The 23,374-nt window shown below is 40.3% G+C and overlaps 1 protein-coding gene across 1 annotated transcript in view; it reads right to left on the bottom strand.

The window, feature by feature from the left end:
- MAP7D2 (MAP7 domain containing 2) overlaps window positions 1-23,374 on the bottom strand; it is a gene marked incomplete at both ends in the record, with an annotated part of 88,413 nt that overhangs the window by 24,921 nt on the left and 40,118 nt on the right. Inside the window, 2 exons of the mRNA XM_082482540.1 lie at window positions 7,218-7,381; window positions 10,668-10,745. Of these exons, the coding sequence (XP_082338666.1) occupies window positions 7,218-7,381; window positions 10,668-10,745 (242 nt within the window). The remainder of the gene's footprint in view (window positions 1-7,217; window positions 7,382-10,667; window positions 10,746-23,374) is intronic.

Here is a 23,374-nt window from a genome sequence, read left to right as displayed (position 1 = left end):
CCAGTGGCTCCTCCTAGCCACGCAGATAAATGATCACTTCAAACCCAAAGTAGGTTACTTTGCAGGATGCCCAATTTATTTATTTATTTTTACAAAACCTCCCTTCTTTCTTCCACTATGTTCTTTACAGTCTAGGCATTTAAGAGCTTCTGATTTTTTTTCCCCTGTGTATTTTTTTAGTACATGCCCAGATTCTGCTGTTCTGAGATTATTTTTTTTTCTCTCCACCCCCGTGTTCTTCTCCATGGCTTGATGAGTTAGGATTTTCAGATGGGGAAGAACAAGGAGATAAATTTCCCTCCCCAAATCCTGCTCTACCTTTAACTTACAGCTACATATGGTCGCCTTATTCCCTGTCCACCACCTCCTAACTCTCACTCAAAGACTTCCACTCAGTTTTGTTCCCACCTCCTCCCTCTGCTAGGTTTTCAGTGGTTTACTGTTGTGGCAATGATCTCTGTACCTTTTCTTTCCCTCCTTTCAAGCAGATAAAACCTGGTTCTTCCCCACCCACCATTCCATCACCTACCACCCTCTTCCTTTCATCCTCCCAGTACCTCATTCGCATCTGTCAACTTCTTGCACCCTCACGTTTCAGCAGCTCAACCCCTGCTGTGAAATATGAGTCTACTCTTGCTGCCTCCAACTCCTGCTCCAACAGTTTTTAGCCCTTTGTTCCTATTAGTATTTTTGGTCCTATTACTTACTACCTTTGCTACGTCCTTCTGGTCTAGTATAAAACTCCTAATCTAGCCACTTCAAACTCTTGATTTGGCAGGTTTCTATGCTAACATCATAGCCCCGTCAATTTCTATCAATCCCCTGCTCTTCCTGCAATACCTTTGGTAGCTTATATCAGCTGTGCCGAAAACCTCTCCTGCATCTCTTGGGCAGATTACTTTCTCTCACTGATTCATGACTTTGGTCTAGGTTTCCTATTCCCCTTCCCTGAGATATTTCACCACAAAATTTCAGTCTTTGTTCAAGCATGTCTCCTTCAGTCTCTGCACTGGTGTTGATTGAGCCTATTGTTTCTGATAGAGCTCCTTCAGCAGATCAGACCCTAACATCAGGCACCTCCAGTAACTACCATGCCTTGAACTTTTATGCACGTACCTGTAAACTTCGTGCTACCTGCCTGGGGGTCTGTCTATGGTCACTGGCTTTCTACAATGCCAGATACCCTCTCATCATCTTCTGGTTGTCTGCAACATACTTTTGTCTCTTCCATGTCTTTGAAGAGTCTCTTCTACTACCATGACTTCCAGTAATTTATTTCTGACCTCATTTTTTCCACCTCATCCAACCCTGCTACCAACTATCCATCAATTTCAACAGCAAGCCACTACCTTTTGTCTTTAAGCTCTCTTTATGGTACAAATGTATCACAATAAAATTAAGAATTCCATTATATTACCCTCCATAAAACAAGTGAAATAAGGCAACTCTCACATACCCTTTCTATCATTCTCATCTCTCCTGTCCCTCTTACCTTTCGGCCAGGTGACCCACCCTGCTGTTACAATTTCTCCTGCCATCTCAAGGAAGATGATCTTCTGGTCATGTGTTTTGAGCTCTCACTTCAGTTCTGTCTCCCTTCTATGTCTTTGCCTCACGGTCTATTAGGTAACATCATTCAAAGACCACAGAGAGCAGGCAGCTGCTTATCCACCCCACCCCCCCGCCATTCCTCCCCCTTCTGTCTAGTCAGTGCCATCAGTGTCCAGGCAGGCACGCAAATGCTCGCTTTGCCTTTCCTCCTCCTTTTTCTCCCTACAGAGCAAATGCATGAAGCATCGCAAAACTCAAGCACAGCCTCTCCTGCAACAGCACAGAAAAACCCTGCAGTTTTGTCACTTCTTGTCTGTACTTCGGGCGTGAAAAGAAAGCAATCTTCCAGTCTCTGGAATCCAAAGTCACGATCCTCTGATTTACTTTGCTACAATCTTTCTTTCTTCTCTTACTACTTGATGATGCAACTTCCCTATTTAAAACCTGGGTGTGCTGGCTTTGCGTTCAAGTTCACATTTTTTGCCTTTAAATTCCCACCTCCCAACGTTAACTTAATTCTGTTTGAGTCCCTTTTCTGTACTAGTGTTTCCAAACCTCACCTCCTATTGCAATACCAGTTCTTCTCTGCAAGTCTGCTTCTTTTAATTCCTTTCTTCTACTCTGCATCTTGCCCCAGTTTACCTTTCTACCCACACTCTTCACAAATGAAAATGACCCTCCCATTAAAGCATACACTTATACAGAAACTAACTTTTTGTATCTAATGAATATCGTTATATATTAATCAAAAAAGATAAGATGAAAGCAGTCAAGTTTCAATTATCTGGGTGATTTATGTTTGGTTTTGTTGTTTTTTTTTTAATGCTGCTTGGAGCAAGGACCAGCAATATTCTTTAATTTGCAAACCACAGAATACACTTATACCACCTACTACGAAAGCACTGTTTTAAGAATAAAATGCATAATGAAATAGATTAAATAAATTAAATGATTTTTCATACATATTTGAAAGTCCATGCTACCTACAATCTGGGGTTGAAATCTTCAATTACATGATGTGGAGAGGATCATTCATTTCCAAAGAGCCTTTCATTAAAGCACTATAGAACATAATTATTAAACCGCATGAAACCCTGCAGATATAGCTTAGATTAAGAACAATATGAAGGCCGTTTTTCACAAAGAAAGGACAGTTATTTAAAAAAACATTTTAAGTTATCACAAAACTAAAAAGCCAAAAGAAAACAATAAGACACATGGAAGTATAGCATAAGCAACTCATACATTAATAATTTGGACTGTGACAAAAACTAAACAACAAGACAAAGCACTCCATCAGCAAACAATGAGCAAAAAATCCTTCCTCTGTTATAGATGAAGTACCTTCTTAAAAGACATATCAAACTATCCATGCGATCCTCATTTGGGAACTCTAACAGCGATAGATAGAGGAAATAATCTCTGCACTAAAGATAAAGTGAGCTTCCACAAAAAAGTATAATGTACAAGCTTTGCACGTAGGTTAAATTAAGAATAAGTAAAATCATAAAAAGAGAGACATCTACTGCTAGTATCTAAGATATACATGTTACTTTCCAAAATCCATAGTTACTCATCCAGGTTTTCCTCAAACTAAGCAACAGAACAAACATTTGCACTGTCTGAACTAAAACAAGCAAAAAACAAACCAAAACCAAACAAACCCACAAGCCAACAGTGAGAACACAAGTAACTTGACTGAAGCACTTTCCTTTTTTTTTATAATGTAAAACAACAACACAGATGTGAAAATGAGGAAAACATTCATTTTACAATTATTATGACTTAAAATAATCTGTGAGAACAATTCTAAACCAATCTGCCTTATACCTACAAGACAAACATCTAAAAGAGCCCCAAAACCCCCTCTTCCTCTTCACTTTATGTGTGTTCATCAGCACTGTAAGTAGCTCACCATTTCCTGATACTATCAGTTGGCTTCACCTTTTGAGTAGGTCTTCTTCATAGCAACAAAAAAGTTCTGTTATTTTCTATACAAAGAATGCATTAAAAAGCAATGCAGTATTTTTAAATTTAACCACCCTTCTGAACAGAATTAATTTCTACTCTCAACCAATTACAATTACGGGTGTGTAGAAAGGGCAAATTTATTAAGGGTCTGTGCATCAAAGAACAACATGGGACAAATGAAGGCTCTGTGTTAAGGTACGTGGCAGAAGCAATTAATGGCAAGAGGGGGAGCAGGGGATGGTCAGTGTCATAGTGAGTACTATACTCCTCCTCATGTCCACCGCACAATTGAGAGACTGCTTGCATAGCAATCTCAAAATGTAGCAGAATTTTTGTATTACTTTTGCAGCTGAATACCACTCAGTATATGAGCTGCTAAAAGATGTTTGGAAAGCAGTTATTATTTCTGTATGTTATAATTCAAAAAGCAATTAACTTTCAATTACAACATAATAATCTAATGGCTTTATTAAAAATGAATCTTTGACTAGATGGATGTTATTGCTCTTATTCACACTAGCATCCTTGACATGGCCCTTACAAGTGATGTTTATATTGTCTTATGGAATAGAAGTGGAAGAACACAGCTTCTACAGAGACTTCCCAATACCCTGTGTACAACTAGACATTTCCGAGTCACATGGAAGTTCAAGATAGGGAAAGAGAAAAAAACATTTTAGCTAAATGAGGACTAGCTTTGCTTTTATCCAGTCCCAAAGCCACTGGCTACTTACTATTAAAAGCAACTCTTCAATAGCTTCTGTTGAACAACAAGCTTCTTTCCTCAAGGCTCAGGGCCTGCTTTTACTAAAGGAAGTTGGCAGCTTTAAAAGTAATACGGAGGGAACAGCAGTGCTACTGAAGACCTCTACAGATAAGAAAAGTGCAGTCAATATAGACAGGATGATTTTCAGAAACATTTATTTGGTTCCTGTCTGAGGAATTGGACACACTTCCACTGTGCTCTGCAACAAGCTCCAGCTGCCCCAGAGAACTTTGCCAGAACACCTCTATTCCCATCAACACAAACATTAAAACCACCATCTCTAATCTGGCACTACAGAGGGGGAAAAGTAAGCAAAATAAATCAAGCTTTAGCCAACTCCTCTTTGAGAAGTCCTTTGCATGCAAAACAGCCAAGCAGAGGATGCTCTGATGTAAGAAGCCAACAGGTCCCCACAGTTTGTTAAGAGCCATTCATCTCTGAAACTCTTACAGATGCAACAACAATATTTTCTAGAGAGAGATTTACATAACCTGGTCCTATCACAAATACGCACTGCCTTCTGCTGCGTTAAAAAGCAAGGAAAAGAGACTTAAGGAAGATATAAAAGGGCAACCAGTGAGGCAGAGAGCAAGTAAGAAAATCTCTCTACATGGCACCGAAGACACCTAATAAGCAGGTAAAATGGGTGCTCCAGTCCCCATGCAGTGTAAACCAGTGTTAAAAGGAAAAACTGAGGACATGCTGCAGTATACTGGTTCACTGGACAGTGGGCACCCCCCACCCCCAGGTGTGGGAAATACTGGTTCAAAGCTCTTCCAGTAAAGGTGGCCTCCAATGTCCAGAGTGACTCATGAGCAGTGAGTAACATGCAATGCCCAAGGGGCTGCAGCTTTATCACCATCCTTTCTCAGACCTCCACTGCTACTACACATATGGGGTTTCAGGGGCTTACTGGAAGAGCTGGAGGGTGAAGGGGCGGGGGGGCAGATTTGGCAGATCCTTTAGCAGAATTCAAGTGGAATTTGACAAATGACAGAATGACAAGTAAACACAAAGGGAAGCCAGGAGGTGGTGGTGTCTCCTTTACCCAATTTCCTTCTTCCCTCATACTCCCCTGTTCTACAGATTATTCCCCTATGTACCCTCCCCTCCTTCAGAGGCTCCTCCCACCAGGTCTAATCCATCCCCAAACAAACAAGCATCCTCTCCTGCCCTCCTGCCCACATAGCCTTCTCTCGGGTTCCTCAACCTGGAGGAAGGGGGAGGGAGAAAAGCAAAGAAAAAGGACCCAGGCCTGGGCCTGCCTTGGCTCCTAAAGGGCTTTGGACAGGTTAAGCATGAAGGATCTAGCTCAGAGCTAGGAGTGGTATTCTTATCATGACCAAACACTTGGAGGCAGCCTTTCTCTCGCCATTAGAGAAGCCTCTCATCCCATTTACGGGATGTTGGGGAGCTATAAAAGGCTTGCTGATGCCTGGGAGAAACATCACTGTGTGCTCAGCCTCTTACGTCTGTCTCTGGGCAAGCGCAGGAGGCCACTACAGAAGATGAGGTCCCCACCGAACAGACCCTTCGGGTCTGACCTGGCACAGCCTCTCTTATTTCTGACAACAACTTATGTCTGTCTTATTTCCCCAGCACAGGCAAACCATGCAGGCAGGGAAAACGGGCAGTTGCTCTCTCTTCCTACACCTCTCTGCCTCCCTGCCCCCCTCAGGTGTAAATTTTGAGGAAAGGCTTTTGGAAGTTTTTGTGCTTGCCACTTTCCCTTACAACCTCCATAACGAGGATCAATTTTGCTTAGCTGCAAAAGGTTATTACACCAGGAAATACTGGGGAAGGAGCACATCAGGGCAATGATGTTAACACAGAAGGAGAGAGACCTCCTGCCCTTTGTTTCAGTTTTTGCCAGTTTTCTTACCAAAATATGAAACAAACCACATGACAAAATATTTTGAAATGAATTCTCAGCTATTATGCAGAAGCCACAATCAGTATATGTTACAGCTGAAAGAGGAATGGCAGGATATAATCTTCTCTTCAGATTGAAATTCTTGTGTTGTTTCATTTTTCACTTTAATGGACAGCAGTATGTTATTCTGATGCCATGCACAAGTGTTTTGCCTCTTTTGCAAAGATATTTTGATCAAAAGATGGGGGGCAGAAAAAAAGGAAGGTTAGTAACTGCAAATTTCTAGAGCCTTTTTATCTAGGAACTAGGGAAATATCTTCCTTTGTTCTTTTTTTTTTTTTTAAACCACTGCCCCCTTTTCCAAAAATCATTAATTCTTTATCAGTTGCAGCAGCAGTGCTAGTGTTCTCTACAGAATGTCATGCGGAGAGACACACACACACTGCATTCAGAGATCTGCATCAGAAATTGGACTCACTAGAGCAAGAAAGAACCTTAAATGATCTCAGCGGAGAGAGTAGAAAAGAGGAAGGGTATGAAGATGCTTCAAAAGATATGTGATTAATTCTGTTCTGTGCTCAAATTTTAAACCAGCCTTGATTCTTCACTGCTTTAAGTAAGAATTTCCGATTTTATGTTACTGAGGAAAACCAAAACATTTTCATAAACATTAGTTCAGTTTCATGGACAGGAAACAAAACAGTAAGAAAAATCTTGCCATTTTATGGAAACATTCATCTTTAAAAGCTACCTTCGGGAAAGCTGGTACTTTATCGTCTGACAGTCAGAGTCCCAGACATGTGAGCATAAGTAGATGACTATTCTGTGAGATCAGACAAAAATCAAGAGACAAAAAAAGCTTTGGAAAATGTTTTTGATGTACAAGCAATAGTAGAGTATTTATAGCGGTGGTGATGTGTGGTTGCAGTTCCCAAAGTAATGCCCACGCGTCTCTGGGCCAAAAAAAGAAATCAACATTTAATGCATGTCAATATTCAGCTATGTTTAATGATACCATACAGAGTTCTCTGCCATACATCTCCCAGTGGAACTTACCTCCTCCTCTTTAAGCTTTTGTCTCCGTTTTTCTTCAACAGCTGCTCTCTTCTGCTCCTCTCTCTGCCTCTGTTCCTCCAGTCTTCTCCATCGCTCCTCCATTTGCTTTTCATATTGAAGTTTTGCTCTTCTCTCCTTCTCCAGTATCTGCTGTTCCCTAGCAGCTTAGGCAGAGGAAAAGGTGCATTTCACTTTATGCAAATTTTCTCCTGCTTCAAAATTACTTGATAACATGACATAATAGAGTAAAACAAAAACAAGTACACAGGGTTTTAGTCCACTGAGATAAAAAATAAAGTGCACACAAGTGCTGGAATGATAAGTAAATCTAAGTGATTTGCTCAATAAGTAAATAGGGAAGCCCTTTGTACACAAGGTGACAATTTGTGCCCCTTATCTACATAAAAACAGTGTACAGAATAATTAACCACACTTTTTGGTTTACGTTTCAAATCCTTCTGTAGCTTAAAGCCAAATTCTTATTTCAGACATAAGAAATGTTCCTAGTAGGTTTTAAAGTGAATCAGTTATATACGTTGAAGCAAAAGTCCTTGGAATTTCTTTAAAACTGTTCTTCTCATTATGGGGCTGCCTTCAAAATAAATACATGAAAACATCACATGTTAATTTTTCTACGAAGCTTTGAAAATACACCATTCTGTTCATAATTGGGTGCTACATCATTATCCACTTCTGCCTCTTTGCATGAAAAAAAAAAAATTACTTCCATTATTGAGAGTTTACCCAACTGGAGTCATAATGTTCTTCTTTAGACGTTAGCTTCTTGTTACAGAAATTCAGACTGCAACATTACATACAGGACTGTTGCTTCAGGTTTACATAGGAGAACAAGTAGCAGAAGTTAACATGACAAATCATGAGGAAAAATCCACTTCTCATGCAAGTGTATTCCATAATAAGTCAGGAGAGAGGAGTTCAGTAAGCATGCCTACATACACGCAAGCCTGTAATGTCACATACCAAGACACATACAGCTGATATCAAAGAAGGAACATTCTCACAGTTGCCAGCCTAAGAACTTGAAAGTTAGGGAAAGCCAGAATTAACACTGTTTATACAAGAGCTCGTCCTTCATCATGCTCACCTATTCAGCCTCAGTCTGCTGTTTCCTTGTACAGCAAATTTTCGTCCTTCTAACTCTCTCTCAGTATCTTCCCTTCAGTCCTGGGCTCTTGCCCAGCCATCTCAATTCCCTCTTCTCAGATCAGCCTTTTTCCCTTAGCTCCTGCCCCCAGGCTTTTTAACCACAGCCTTGACCTTCAGTCACTCTTACCCCCATGCCACCCTCAAGCCCTTGGTTTAAAGCCAGAGTCCCTCCAACACCAGACCCTTTTCCAACAGTTGCATTTCTTTCCCTTGAATACTGGATCCCCCTAAAATATTTCTTCCTCACATCCAACCTGCTTTACAGAACGCCTTCTACCTTATTCTTGGTTAGAAATACAGTTGATGTTGTTTTCCCTTCCTGCCTTATGAGAATTCACTATTTCCCCCGCCCCAGGACAGAGCAGTATGAGAGGGGCGTCAGTGCTGCAGGCAAGCCTGGGCTTGTACATATGAAGAATCAGACTTGTCAACAGAGAGTTATCTCAGAGACAGCGGGAGACAAGTGACTGGTCACTAATTGTTAACGACTACTAGCCATGTCAGGTAGAGCAGGTGAAAACAGCATGCTGGAGTTGATAAAAAACAAAAATAAAGTGAGGTGTCCAGAGACTGTGCTAAGATTACCTTCTGAGTAAGTAGGTGAAACCTGGGACTGATTTTGGACGGAGAAGCAAACCATCCTGTCGTCATGGTCACACATACAATTCTTGTTTCTTAATTTAGGGATATTAAACCACTGATTAATGAGTATTGGCTTTGGTGAAAAAGTTATTCTATATTGCTGCAAAGTACCTGCTGGCTGCATAAAGATATATCCTTCTGGGGAACTTGCTGCTTTTTTCTGAACTTCTAAAAGAAATCTGCCACAGAAACTGTGACCAAAACCCAGAGCTCCCCATTCTAGAAATGGTCTTAACCCTAAAAAAGTATGTTTTCAGAAGGCACATGTGATGTTTGGAGACAAGAACTGCAGCCAACACCTTCCAAATCCCCTTGGCCAACCACTCCCAGATTCTCCAGCTTTCAGTTTCCCTCTCATCTCCTCTTCTGCTTTTTAATCCAAGTTCTTTCCAATCTACTCATTGTGTCACTTTCTCAGGAACCAGAGAAGGGATAATCAAGAGGACAGAAGAGATAGTCTGGACTGAGTATACCTGGAAAAGATGTAAGCTACAACTCAGGCTGGGGCATGCCCCATATGGACAGAACCTCTGGGGAGGTTAAGTACTAAACACCAGCAGATTTTCACAGAAGTATCAAAAGGAATATTGCTTACCAAGCCCATGGTACTAAAAAATGTCAAGTCACTGGTCTCAAGCCTCAGGTTTTGTCAAGAAATGGTCTACAGTTTGTTTATTTATTGCAAGAAAAAAAAAGTGTTTCCCATGATTCTTTTCACTGGTGTCCATACTGTTTCAGCTGACATTTCATCAAAATATATGCCTAGCCTAAATTTTACAAAATCATAAACCACTGACAATTCCTCCTGATAGGTATTGTCAGGTAACTTTAAGGAACAGTGCTACTGGTCTTTCTTGTTATTATAACGAGGAAAAAAGAAGTTAACTGTTTAACATTTTATATATATATATGTATATATAGAAAGTCCAAAACAATGTTGAACAGTTAATTTCATTCATATATAAAAATGAAATTAACTGTGTATACACACACACCCCTTATATACATGTTTTTAGACATTGATTATATATTTTTATATATATAAGATATATATATTGCAATTTCCTCCACATTTCCCTGGAGGGATTAGTAGATTAAAAATAACTATTTTAAAAACTCTGAAATCAAATCTTATGTTATTCAGGAAATGAATTAAATTTTTTTCTCGTTCTCTTGAAAGAGTAACCATTTTAAAACTTATGGAAAAGTATCTGCTTTATGCCATACTTAACTCCCTGAGATCTCTTAATATGGCTAAGACTTAATAGACTAAAATTGAGGCTGTTTCACCAAATCATCTTACATATTATCCTGCGTATTATTCAAGGCTTATTTGGTATTTTTACAAGTTGGAATCCTAGCAGTCAGCATCTTGCACATAAACCTATATTCAAAAGTACATAAATCAAAGAAGAAAGTCAATTTGTAACGACAGAATATTAAATACTCGAATGGGAATCAAAGAAGACATAGATTAATTTATTTTTTATAATTTAATTTAAAAGTAGTAATATAAGCGATAAAGACTAGGGACAGATTGAACCACAATGTTTAAAATTCAGAACAGAAAAAATGTCATGTTAGTAACTAAGCCTATTAACACATATACATAAATAATACATACACCTCCTGCCATCTTACCAAGGTATTTCTCCCTTTCTTCTCTTCTCTCCTTCGCCAGCCTTTGTCTTTCATCGGTTTTTAGAAATCCATCAATGGCTGAAGTCAGAGAGAGAAAAGAAAAAAAAAGTTAGTAAAACTAAAGAAGCACCCAAAAGAACTAAAAAAATCCACCAAACATAAATCCTATCTACTGCATTTAAAAACTCCAACAACAAAAACGATTTTGCACTTGTACGTGGGTTAACAAGCTGGGATTCGGATACATCTTGAGCGCAGTCTCCCACCTACTGCTGAACTCCAAGCACGGTTCCTCCGTGTACATGCCTGACTCCTCTTCTCAGAGCAAACAAGCATGCTGTTAGTGCTTGCTTGGAAACTTAAAAACTTTCTTGGGAAAAATCGTAAGGATGCAATTAACATGTATTCATTTGTGTTAATAACCTCATTTTAAAGTTTTTGGCTAAAAAAGAAAAAGGTAGTTCAGGAAAGCAGTAAAAGCGGTATGTGGCTCTCTTACAGTCTAATGCTATGTGGAGTCCCAGCCTTCATATTTATGACTTAACACAGTCCCATGGCTTCCTTGCCCACAGGAAACCACTAGCACCACCTCATTTCAACAACCAGCAATTAGCACTGGACAAGGCTACGGCAGCAGCAGCCCTCCTGCCCTCTTTTCCAGGTAGGAAACACTTTGTTTTCTCCCTGAGTTGGTATCTAAAAGCAGGTTACTTGTCTGGGAGGAGGTTGCCTAAGGATGTTTTGTACCTGAATCCAGACACCCCAGTTCTTTGGACAGCATGAGCCACTGAAAAGCCCAATTTAAGAAGGCAAGGCAGGCAGAGCGTGACACACAAGGCGCCTTGGGGTCACCTGCCTGCGTGCCCTGGAATGAGCAGCCAGATGGACCTTCTGCAATGCCATGAGTAAGCTCACCAGCTAGTGACTTGACAGACCAGCTAGAGGATGGTATCCTTTTAAAACAGCTGACAGGGCCTCCAGTGCCCTCCTTTCTTTGTTTTCAGCATCTCCTGGAGTCTTAGCAGGGCTGCAGTGCAAACAGGCATGGTGTCTCACAGCACAGTTTACATCCTTTGCAATCATTATTTGGGCTCCCTACTGAGTTACTGAATTATAATTAAGTCACCTTCCCTTTTGCTCTAAGAACCGCAGTTGTTAATTTTATCAGATAAATAGGAGTGGAAAAGTTACTTAGACTGTAACCCCGACTCTCTTGCTGGAAAGTCCCATGCGCAGGCTCCTCTCCGAGGGCACCCTGTCTGCAGGAGCAAAGATTTTGCATAGCAGGTGCCTTTCTGCAGGGTTCTGTAGGAAGGCTGAAAACCAGCCTTGGTGGTCCCTTGTGACTGGCGAAAAGCGCAGGTCTCAGCTGTCCACCATTAACATAACAGCTTGCATTTTCCTCAAGCAGCACCTTCAAACATCATCTCTAATCCTCCTCTGCACACACAGATGGTGACTACCCAACAGCAGCCAGGCCTCTGGAAAATTGCGATTATAGCTCCCAGCTGGTTAATTACAAATAGAGTTTGTGGGTCAAATACATATCTATTTATTACCAAAGACTCATGCTACTTCCATACTAGTCTGCTTGTTTGTTTGCTTTGCTGCCGTGTACTGTCAGATTTGATAAGCAAGGAAGAGAGAAGAGGAGGTGGCTCAGTAAGGTGAAGGTTTGCAACTACTTTGAAGGAGCCTGCAGTAAGTAACCAAGAAAGGGAATCCTGTTGTCAGCATAGTTAAATTACAGCTCCAATGGAAAGTTTTTCAGTGATCTGAAAGTCAAAACATCATGGAATGTACAACTTAGGCAAGAAGCAGCTGAGGAGGTGAAATCAAGACTGGATCAAGAGCCCAAAGAGGGAAGACTCATCTTGGGAGCAAGTGGAGGCTGGAGAAAGGGAAAGAGGCAGGCAGAGGCAGGATCTAAACTCTTCTGTGGCAAGGGACGTAACTCAGATGGAGAGGTGGAACCCGAAGTATGGAAACCAGGATGGAGATAAGCTGGAGGGACGGGGAGAGGAACAGCAGATAGTCCATGTCCATGGATTATGTTCACAAAATCCTGCACTGACTCTGACTCTCATCACTCTCCTGCTTTCAGCAGCTATGAAACCCACTGGCAAAAACACATCCCATTATGCTTGTTAATAAAATTACAGCAAACTTATCTCTACTTTGATTGCCTCATGAACGCAACTGGCAGAAGTGGACCTAAAAGCTCCGGCATTTCTCACAACCGCCATAGCTATCCAAAGCTGATGCACAATTTTTCAGGTTGGCTTTCTCAAGAGTTCGGATGTCTGAACACTCCCCCCCAAAGGTCATATTAAAAGATCAAGGCTGTAATGCTAGATACTTAAGAAATAAGAACGTATCAGAATTGAAGCAGTTTGCACAATTCCTTATTTTGCCTCCTTTTACACATATATTATGCATTTTTCCCTTTTAGGTCCGTTCGCTTATTCAACGCATAGGAAGAACCTCCTCAAGAGGTGAACCAAGTTCAAAGTGACTAGTGCTTCTTGCTTCTTTCTTTCTGAAACTGGAAAATAGAGAGAACTATAATTTGAAGTCTGTCTTGGAGATCAGCACTCCAGACCTAGCTATGTCACAGGTCAGACAACAAATACATGGAATTGGTGTGTTGCACATGTAATAAGCAGCAATGTGCAAAAAAAGGTGTGGAGGAAAATAGCATGCAATCTAATAAATACAGGCATCAAATGCGTACGCATGCAGCAAGGGTAGCATTAAAATAGCACAGGCATCCTCAGTACTGGCATTTCTTAACTCAAGTATTTGACTTCACAAATCAGCATGCCTGCCAAAAATCAGACATTTGCTTGCCTTCAGAAAGTAAATATAGCTTTGAAGGAGAGAATAACTATCCCCTGGATAATAACTTGTACCTTGGGATGATTTTTAAGGCAAAAATTAGCGTATTTACTGCGCATCTTCATATAATATAAATTACAAATGTAATGTGCACAGCAGTTACCTGCAGTGAGAAACTTGATTAATGACAGGAATTCAAATTCTGTTTGGTAAAGCAGACAGCAAACAGCAAGCTAGCACAGGTAACTCGACCATGAAAGTAACACAATGCCATCTCTGTTTCATACCACGAACCGCCAGCAGAGGGCAGAACAAGGTTTAAATGAAAAAGAAAACCCCACAGCAAAAAAGCTTTCACTGTGATAAGTGACCTCAGGTTAATATTCTGTACACTCAGCTTTACCCTGAGCCTTCCTCATATTTACATCTAAGCCTCTGATCCCTCAGTTAGAAAGGTGCGTAGCAGCAAATGACATGGTTAAGAATCAGGATGTAACTGCAGGCCGGTTGTGCCTTTTGCCAACCAGAGTAACGAATGCAAAGAGAGGCTGGCAGAAAATTCACTAATAACCCTTTATTCCCAGACTTGCAGAAAAGTAAGGAAACTGCCCAAGTAACAACATCAAAGGTGTTACTGTAAGGAAGCATGCATGCGCACGCACAAATTACTGCTACATCTACTCATTCACCCAGCCCTCCCCAAAAGCCCCTTTTCCAAAGAGTCCTACTCTCAAAGGCATGCATCTAACTGCTGAGCTAATTCCTTAAGACTGTGCCTCATTTTTCAACTGCAGAGGGTCAGCTGCTCCCCTGGGACTTTGTTACAACAAACATTTCTCTAAAAAAAAAAAAATAAAAAAATCTTAACTTAAAACTAGTTAAAATGTCAGCAGCAGTCCTGCTACAGCAATATACCAGCTAATGCTGCAGGACTCTTTCAATACTTTAATGTTACTTTGAAATAAATATTCACAGAAGCAAAAACTGACATGTTAATGCTGCTTTTCTGATGGGCAAGGTAAACCTATTCAGGCTGATGAAACAGTGCCAGAACATGGCCACGCACACTCTGCTCTGCTCCACGTATTGCTTGCGTAAGCCTCTCGGTGGTTGCTCAAGACAGAAAGGAAGGTTGTCCTGTCCCGATGAGACACAAGGCAAGCTCTGTCTTTCGAAATCCGCATCCTGTTTCTGGCTGAGAGAACAAGTACTCGAGCAGTACAATCAGGTTACTGGAAGTGGAGAAGGACCAACCGGCTGCTTGGACACCTCCTCTCCTGAAATTTGCACCTGAGTAACTGCCAGCAGGTAGGGCCTCTGTTCATTTATTTTTATTTTTCTACTTTGTTGTTGAACCCACATGCACTTCTGCCCTCTGTAAAATCCCACGGTATTTGCTTTTACAACATTTTTATATATAGCAGCTATCGAAGCCCTTGATAGCAGGCATCCCAACACAGAAGGAAAGCCAGCTCTACGCAACAGCATTCAATGTACCTAGACCTTTGGCCATCCTACATGACCACATTCAACACATTTAGACCTTCACCCATTCTACATGACTCCATCTAACATTTTCAGACCTTTGCCACAGTATATGTCATCTACATTGACGTTGCTGTGTTGGTGAAATTCCCAGTTTGAATGCAGTTCTGCCAAAGGTGGCCTTGCCAGGGGTGCGGCCAGGTGGTCTACGTAGCAGAGCAGACCAGTCCGAGATATCACAACACTTATACCCACCATTCTGCTGGCAAACTGTTGTTTCAAATAATACAATCTCAATCTATAAAATCAAGGGTTTGCTCCCTAAAAACCTGCTTTCTCTCCTATGAGACTGTTCTTTGACACAATAAAAAAGACTTTTCTACCTGCCACTGCTTCCCTCTGGGTACTACTGAATGAAGAAGTGTTACATTCAAGTTTTCAGTTACTGACTATACTCTGAGGAGAAAAAGGTAGAAAACTGCATGTGACTGTACCTGGATGACACTTTCTATTAGCAAAAGGCACTTTTTCTAAATTTTAATTATGGTATGTTGCCAAGAAGCTTTTGGGTAGAGTCAACATGCAAGCAACACAAGGGCTTTGCAGATATGTTCAGTGAGGTTTAGTGGATTGTCCTCTTTTTCAATAATTGTATTTTTAAAAGTCATCTTTAATTAAAAAAGCTGTTTATTGTATTGCACTCAAAAATCTAAATACAAAGAATCAGATTTTTTCCAGTATCAGTTACTTAATTTTATGTTTGCCAGGCTGGATTTCAAAAATAACCAGAAAAGAAAAAATGGACATTTTCCATTACGTCTAATTAAAATACCAGGATGGCTATCTGTTATTATAAAGATGTCAAGTAGATGAAGTCATTAAAGGCAGACTCAGTTGCCAAACACAGTGTCATTTCAGACACCCCAGGCTAATTGTCTGAGAGGTGGCCTGGCAGATAGGACAGAGAAGCTGTCAGTGACCTGCATGCTCTGGTTAAACGGCTAAGACACAAAGTGTCACCAGGTGCTTTTTTTATGTTCATGATTCCCCACCCTGAATTTTCAAATTAATTTTTGAATCAAGAACTTCAGCTGTACATCATACTAACACAAAGATTACAGTAGCAAAATATATCCTATTAGTATGTTTATTTAAGTTTAAGGTGAAAGCACTCCAAAATGCTGGCCAAATAAATTTAAAATTATATATAAAATATATACAGGTCATTTGGTGACCATCTATAATAACAAAAATGTCTTAATTACTGCATAGGGAGGAAAAACTTGCTAAAATAGAAAATGCAGATCTTTTCAGTTCTGCCTGAGCCCACAGACACCTAATCAGCTCCACGGCATTGTGTGATTTACTTATCAACAGTGTGCGCAGCCCTAACAGTGCCCTACGGAGACTCTGGTATCAGGCAGACACAGCAGACGCATCTCAAGATCACTCAGAAGACTGATAAGATACCTTAGCAGAATGTTTTTACTTATGAAAACACCAGCTAAATAATAACACTAGATTAATAATTTAGTTTACTGAACAAGTCCCTACTAGACAGCCTACTACACAGTAAACACACACAGAGTGGCATACACACATGATGTTGATGTGTGTTCTACACTGCAGTTTTATTCATGTGCTTCTGTAACCTGTCAGGCAGACAGGAGTTTGGAGGGTTAACCAGACCTGGCCAGTGTCTTTCTCCCAGATTTAACACACACAAACATTTATAGCTGTGTTTTTCAAATTACACCAGGCCCATTTGGAATTTGTAGGTAGGATCTTCCTACCCTTCTAGCCTGTCCCTTCAGCTTCTTACTGCAGGTAATTACAAAAATTGCACAAAAAGGGAGGCAAGAGGTGGAAATTTAGCCATAACTTAACCATGGTGTTCTGTTTTTTTACCTTCAGTTTCTTCAGAAGAAACCCTGCATCACTCATGTTTATGAAGACAGAAATTATATATATGATATATATTGTTATATATATATATCTCATTTCTATAATTTCTAAGTTCAGCAGTTATAAAAACTCTGTACTCCTACCTTTGTCAATACAGAGCCTATTCAATCCTTTCAACCTTACTAGAGTTGAAAAATTTTGTCTTCAAAAAGAAGTCTGTATATATGTGAACGCATATTATGCATGAACAATAATCTTTTACTATTCATGAATAGTAATTTTAATAGCAGATGCTGATTCCATTTCATAACTATTTTTGTATTTATAGTTATGACTGCAACTAACTTGAAAACACCTTCAGTAACTTCACTTGAAGCTGAAATTAAAAACTATGCTCCAGCACTTTCAGAAGTAGCATCATGTCTCTGACAAGTTCATCTTTGTAGCATACACGCAAACACACATGCTCAGTTAACTATTAAATGGTGGACATGTATGTCAGATTTTACATGCTGCAGAATAAAGCCTGTGCAAAGACACTTACAGATGGTAAATAGGGATAAAGGACATACCTACCTTTCCATCCTGCTCCAAGGTAGTATATTATACTCCCTTTTTCTACACTAATAACACTTTCCAAGTCAATTCACAAAGGGGACTGAGAAAGGAGACAAAAAAGAAGGGGCTTCCCTTTTGCTTATTGTACAACTTTCATCCAGCATGGACCCATGAGATTATTCCTCTGCTAGAAGACAAACGGGAAACTATTGATAATAGCCTCATATAAAATTTTAATACAAAATAAAATGTTCACACATGTAAACATTATGTCCAGAGCCTTAGCTTATGGTTCTTGAATGCTCTAATGCTAGCTTCAAACTAGCTAGCAACCATCCATCACAGTAGGCACAGCTCTACCGTTGGCTCCTCCTCTCATGCAAGTCTCAAGAATTTTATCGTTTGCAGATATCAGCAGTAAAATTTATCAAGATATTTCTAACAAAAAAAGTCAGGAGTTGACTATTAGATGAAATTAGATGAAAGGAGAAAAAAAGTACCAAAAAAAAAAAAGGTCTGAAGGTTCTCATTTATTTATAATTGTTCTTACTAAAATATCTAGTCATTTTCCTAATTGCAACAAATTTGAGTTACACATTTGCAGTAAGATCTAAGTTTATGGACAATTTCCAGAGCTGTTTTATTAAAAAAGGACACTGCAGAACATCAGAATTACAACTATGAATGATTTTTAAGACTTAATCTTTAAAGTAGTCTAAAGCAGGGCTTTTTGGGGGCCTTTTTTTTTTTTTTTGCGGGAGTCGAGAGGGTTTTGGGAGGGTTGAGGTTTGGGGATTTTGTTTGGGTTTTTAGGTGTTCCCCACCCACCCACCCCCCCTTGCTTTAAAAAAAATAGTTTTTTCTAGTAAATGTAGAAATTCTCATTGTAAAAGACAGATAATCAATTTTGAAGATGCACTTATTAAGATGTAGGAAAATTATGGCTCCTAAAATTGATCCATTCATAACTTTAATTATGTTATCAGAAAAGGCCCTCAAGAATATTAACCAAAAATAGTAACTTTACCCCTTCAGATACCCAACTATTCAAGATTTATAATGAGAAGTGGAACAAGAGAGTAGCCTAATCCAAAAGGAATTCATACATTCATGACACTAAATTGATAACAGATTCATCCTATACAGACACACTCTGCGTCCAAGGAAAGCCATCCTTTTCAAACCTGCTCCCCGAGCAAGTAAATAATCTTAAAATTCGGGGGGAGGGGATCAAATTAGCAACTTTCTGGAAGGAAAGACTATGCATTCTGGAATGGATGATAAAAAAAGGAATAAAAAACAAACTCACAATTAACACTTTTAAACTAAATGGAAGTAGGGTTTGCAAGAAATAATTGCTGGCACTAGCCGAAATTTATATACTAAAACAATAAGCAACCCCTCAAACCTATAAACATTATAGGTTTCCACTACAGAAATATTTTCTTCTTTCATTCACTCACTGCATATCTCCTGAATTAGCAACTGTCCCAACATGTATTTGGGATTTATACATTTACTAACTTGCACAGACTAGTTTCACTGACTTCAGCAGAACTACTTTGTTAAAACAGAAAAGATGGAAATATCTTGTTAGGATCAAGAAGCCCTTGCATGCCCCACCCAAGTCTGAAAAGAGGTCCTATCACTCATGTACTATCATAGTAAATGGAAAACGCATTTGTTGGAAGGAGAGTATCTATAAATACATACAAGTATCTATAAATGTAAAAACAGCTTGCCTAGTTCACTTCATCTTACAACCTTTGCAAGAAAAAGCCTCACTGTAAGACAGTAAGCCTCGAGTCATAGTTATTTTGCCCGAGTTATCTAAGAGAAGTATTTTAGGATCATATATATTTGTTTCTCCATACCGGTGAATTCAACCTGAACAACCTCATTTTAGGAACACACACAACAAAATGAAAGAAATTCAATTTCTTTCCAACAACTTTAATCACCAAAATGAACTAGAAACAAAAGCTTTGCTTCTATAGTATAGTCTAGCACACTTCAATTCCTCATTAAAAGTGTTTCTGGACTTGCAATACACATATGTATCAACATCTGCGGATGTTATATACTTATTATGAGGTATTAGATAATCAGAAACTCAGTGAAAACTAGCACTTCGCTGAGAGATTCAGGTATTTTTAGCATCAGCAAATGAGATGGAAACTCTAAGTATTCATTTCTCCCACCTCCAGCTAGCTTGTAATCCCCGAATGCACATTAAAACCCACTTCCTATTCAAGTTAATTGGCTTTGCTGGTGTATGGCACTCAATAGTGATCTTACGCTTTGGTGGTTTTACAATTCTCACTGCTGTGTTACACTCCCAAATGGTAGCTGAAGTGCATGAAGACAACAGAAGCGAAGGGAGAGCACAGAACTGCTTTTCCAGATCCAGGTAGCAAGAGCTTTTGTGGAAGTCTTTACAGTCACTGCAGTCTTGCACAGCCCCCACGTGGGGAAGGAGATGACCTGCACCTCAGGTGCACCATTCCTCTCATTCTACTGTGATGTTTTTCACCAAAAATGATGAACACTTACTCAAACCTTTGCAGCAACTTCCAGTGTTGCGATTTAAAACCAAGGGGTGCCTGTATTTGCAAAGATGGTTACCTGGAGAAAACAGGCAGCTTACCCAACGAGAACACTCAAAAAAGGCTAAGAACATAGTGGGCAGAGCTCCTGTTTTCATGCTCAGGCTCTTCGGTGCCACTGGCCTTGAGACCCGAGTGATACCCGCCTCAGCAGCAGGCAGTCGTGCTGCCTCCACCCGCCGGCCAGGCTTCCCTGCAGCCCACTGCGCCAGCAGCCAGGACCCCTTGTTAAAATTCTGCTTCGCTGCGAAGAGGGAAGTTGGGATGATTTTCCCACCATGGCAGTAGCCTGGAGCATGTGTCAAGCTGCCCAGCTCAAGGCACTGAAGCGCACCGCTGAAGTCCATTATTCTGCTGCCAGAGCTCCTTTCATCCAAAAAGAAACTTTCACAGCACTGGTACAGAGCAGATGCAAATCTCCAATTTCAGGTAACTTGGGTGTCACAGGACGAGGTTTCAGGGGAAGCCCCCTGTACGCTCTGCCTTCCTGTGTGGTCTCTGCCTGCAGCGCTGCAAGGCAAGGCAGATGGCCATGGGCCTCTTCAGGAGAGCAACTGATTCCAGATGGGCCAATCAGTAGAGATAAAAAAAAAGTCCTATAATCAAACTCTTAATTAACCTGTATGTCAAAGTAGCCATACAAAAGTGTGACATGGAAAAACTACAGCCTGGTTCTAAACCAACCTCAGTCAGAAAGCATTCTTCTGGAGCCTTGGGTAAAAACGACGACACAGATTTACCAGTATATTCTCATTAACTGTCATTAAAAAAAAATTAGGGATAATCATAGAATGGTTTAGGTTGGAAGGGACCTTGAAGATCATTGAGTTGAAACCCCTGAAGAAATTATAAAACAAGGTTACTATCCACAAATAAAGGGCTCACACTGGAGAGACAGAGGACTGGTGAATGTGTATTTCAGAAATGGCAATTTGTACAGTGTAGCATTGACCTTAAACAATCCACTGCACATGTATGTCTAATTTCAAGTCCAATTTAATAGAAACTGCAACAGAAGTATCTGCGCACTGGGATTTGTTCTGAGTTGTAGAAAAGGTGTATTTAGAGAATGACTTCTAACAATGCTTACAGAGACACGAAGGGTTGCCAGCATGCCCTTTATTTCCACAATATGCCTATGTTATTTTTCACAGACAGTACAATTAACTTTTTAACATTACCTTCATTTCTCACTATACCCTATCCTCCATCATTAAGTCAGCGATGACTGAAGATTTGGAGAAGGCTTTAGGGTGTTTCTCTTCTGTTCTTTGTGGTGAGCAAAGTGAATATAGAGCATTTAACAAAAGAAGAATCCATTTGCAATATTCCATTTATATACATTACTATACATGGCACACACCCATCAAGCGCTAACCTAAATAACCTCCACTTTGCTCTGCCCCTACCTGGTGCATTGCTAAAACAGCATATTATTCTACATAGAAGCAGCTACCAGGTATCAGATGTAGAAAGCACATTTTCCCTCCGATTTGATAAAAGCTTCAAAAAAGAAGCAAAGATGATTAATCCAGAGTAGATATGATCAAGCGAACTTCATCCTCTGTCAACGTGCCTACAATTAGGAAAATGTTGCTTTTACTGTGCTTCACACTAATATTTCCCATTGATTTATTCAAGGGAGAGGAAGAACATCCATTATCAAACTAAAACCAATTTATTCTAGAAACATGCATAATAAAGCCTCCTACGGAGGAAGAGCTTTTACAATTAGATGTCTGTCTGTAACCTTTTTTCTTGCATTTTAGTAGGTGTACTATGCCAATGTGCTTCACATTAATAATGTTATGTACAGATATATAGGTTTAACTATGTTTCTGGTCAGTTTATCAAAGTGTATGTCATACAGCTGCTGCTTTTGGACACCTCAGTCTTATCCCCTAGATATAATTCTTAATAAATCATATAATTTAGTGGTGGAATCTGAATATTTGCCCTTTTAAACCCAGAACATCAACTTTTCACTCTGGCGCTTACGCAGTTATTTGATTTCATCTGAGAAACTAATCATTCTAGGTCTAGGTCCTTCAAGAGCCTAACACGTCCTTGTTGCAAATTCTGCCTAGTTTTCTACCTGCCCTTTAGCTGTGAACTTCTGACTCTCATGGAACATCAAGCATGAAGCTTTCAGTGCAAGCAATTTCACCCGCAAGACACTACTGAGACTTGACCAAGCACTGGCAACCTCACTGGCCCAGACAAGGAGAACAAAAATATCAAATTCACATACATCCTTTTTGTGTAATACATGTATTTTTGTATGATCATTTATAATGATTTTGCTTGATCCAACTATTTCACATTAGCTGCTGCACATTGAGAATGTTAATTGTCTCTGTTAAAAACCAAACAAACCTCCCCAAAGGACAAGGCTCCAAAAGCAAGAACCTCATTTAACTCCTATGCTTGAACTATGTTAAAGGGTCTGAATTACTTAGAGCTCCTGCATGTCTAGGAAATATCCCAAAGTGGAGACTATCTTAACACTGACACAGGCAAACTAATTTGTGCATGGGGCTGGTGCAGCCTGTTGAAGGAGTCCGTGACTGCCAGGGGACAGAGAGAAACAGTCACAGCTATTGCATTGACACATGTTGGGTCTCACTCACCTTGCCTAAATCCCGTTCCATTCACACAGACACAGAATCACACAGAATGGTGAGGGTTGGAAGGGACCTCTGGAGATCATCTAGTCCAAACCCCCTGCCCGAGCAGGGTCACCTACAGCAGGTTGCACAGGATGGCATCTCGGCAGGTTTTGAATGTCTCCAGAGTGGGAGACTGCACCACCTCTTTGGACAGTCCTCTGCCAGTGCTCTGCCACCCTCAAAGGAAAGAAGTTCCTCCTCATGTTAAGATGGAATTTCCTATATTCAAGTTTGTGCCCATTACCTCTTGCCCTATCACTGGGCACCACTGAAAAAAGATTCTTCCCGTCCTCCTGGCACCCTCCCTTTAAGTATTTATAAGCATTAATAAGATCCCCCCTCAGTCTTCTTTTCTCCAGACTAAAAAGACCCAAGTCCCTCAGCCTTTCCTCATGAGAGATGTTCTAATCCCCTAATCATCTTCATAGCCCTTTGCTGGACCCTCTCCAGCAGATCCCTGTCCTTCCTGAACTGGGGTGCCCAGAACTGGACACACTACTCCAGATGCGGCTTCACCAGGGCAGAGTAGAGAGAAAGGATGACCTCCCTCCACCTGCTGGCCACTCATCTTCTTGATGCACCCCAGGATGCCATTGGCCTTCTTGGCCACCAGGGCACATTGCTGGCTCATGGTCATCCTGTTGTC

This window comes from Vanellus vanellus, assembly GCF_965231255.1.
Source record: "Vanellus vanellus genome assembly, chromosome: 1".
Taxonomy (NCBI): Eukaryota; Metazoa; Chordata; class Aves; order Charadriiformes; family Charadriidae; genus Vanellus; species Vanellus vanellus.
Note: the sequence above shows the minus strand (reverse complement) of the source record. Positions and strands in the feature narration are given on the sequence as shown.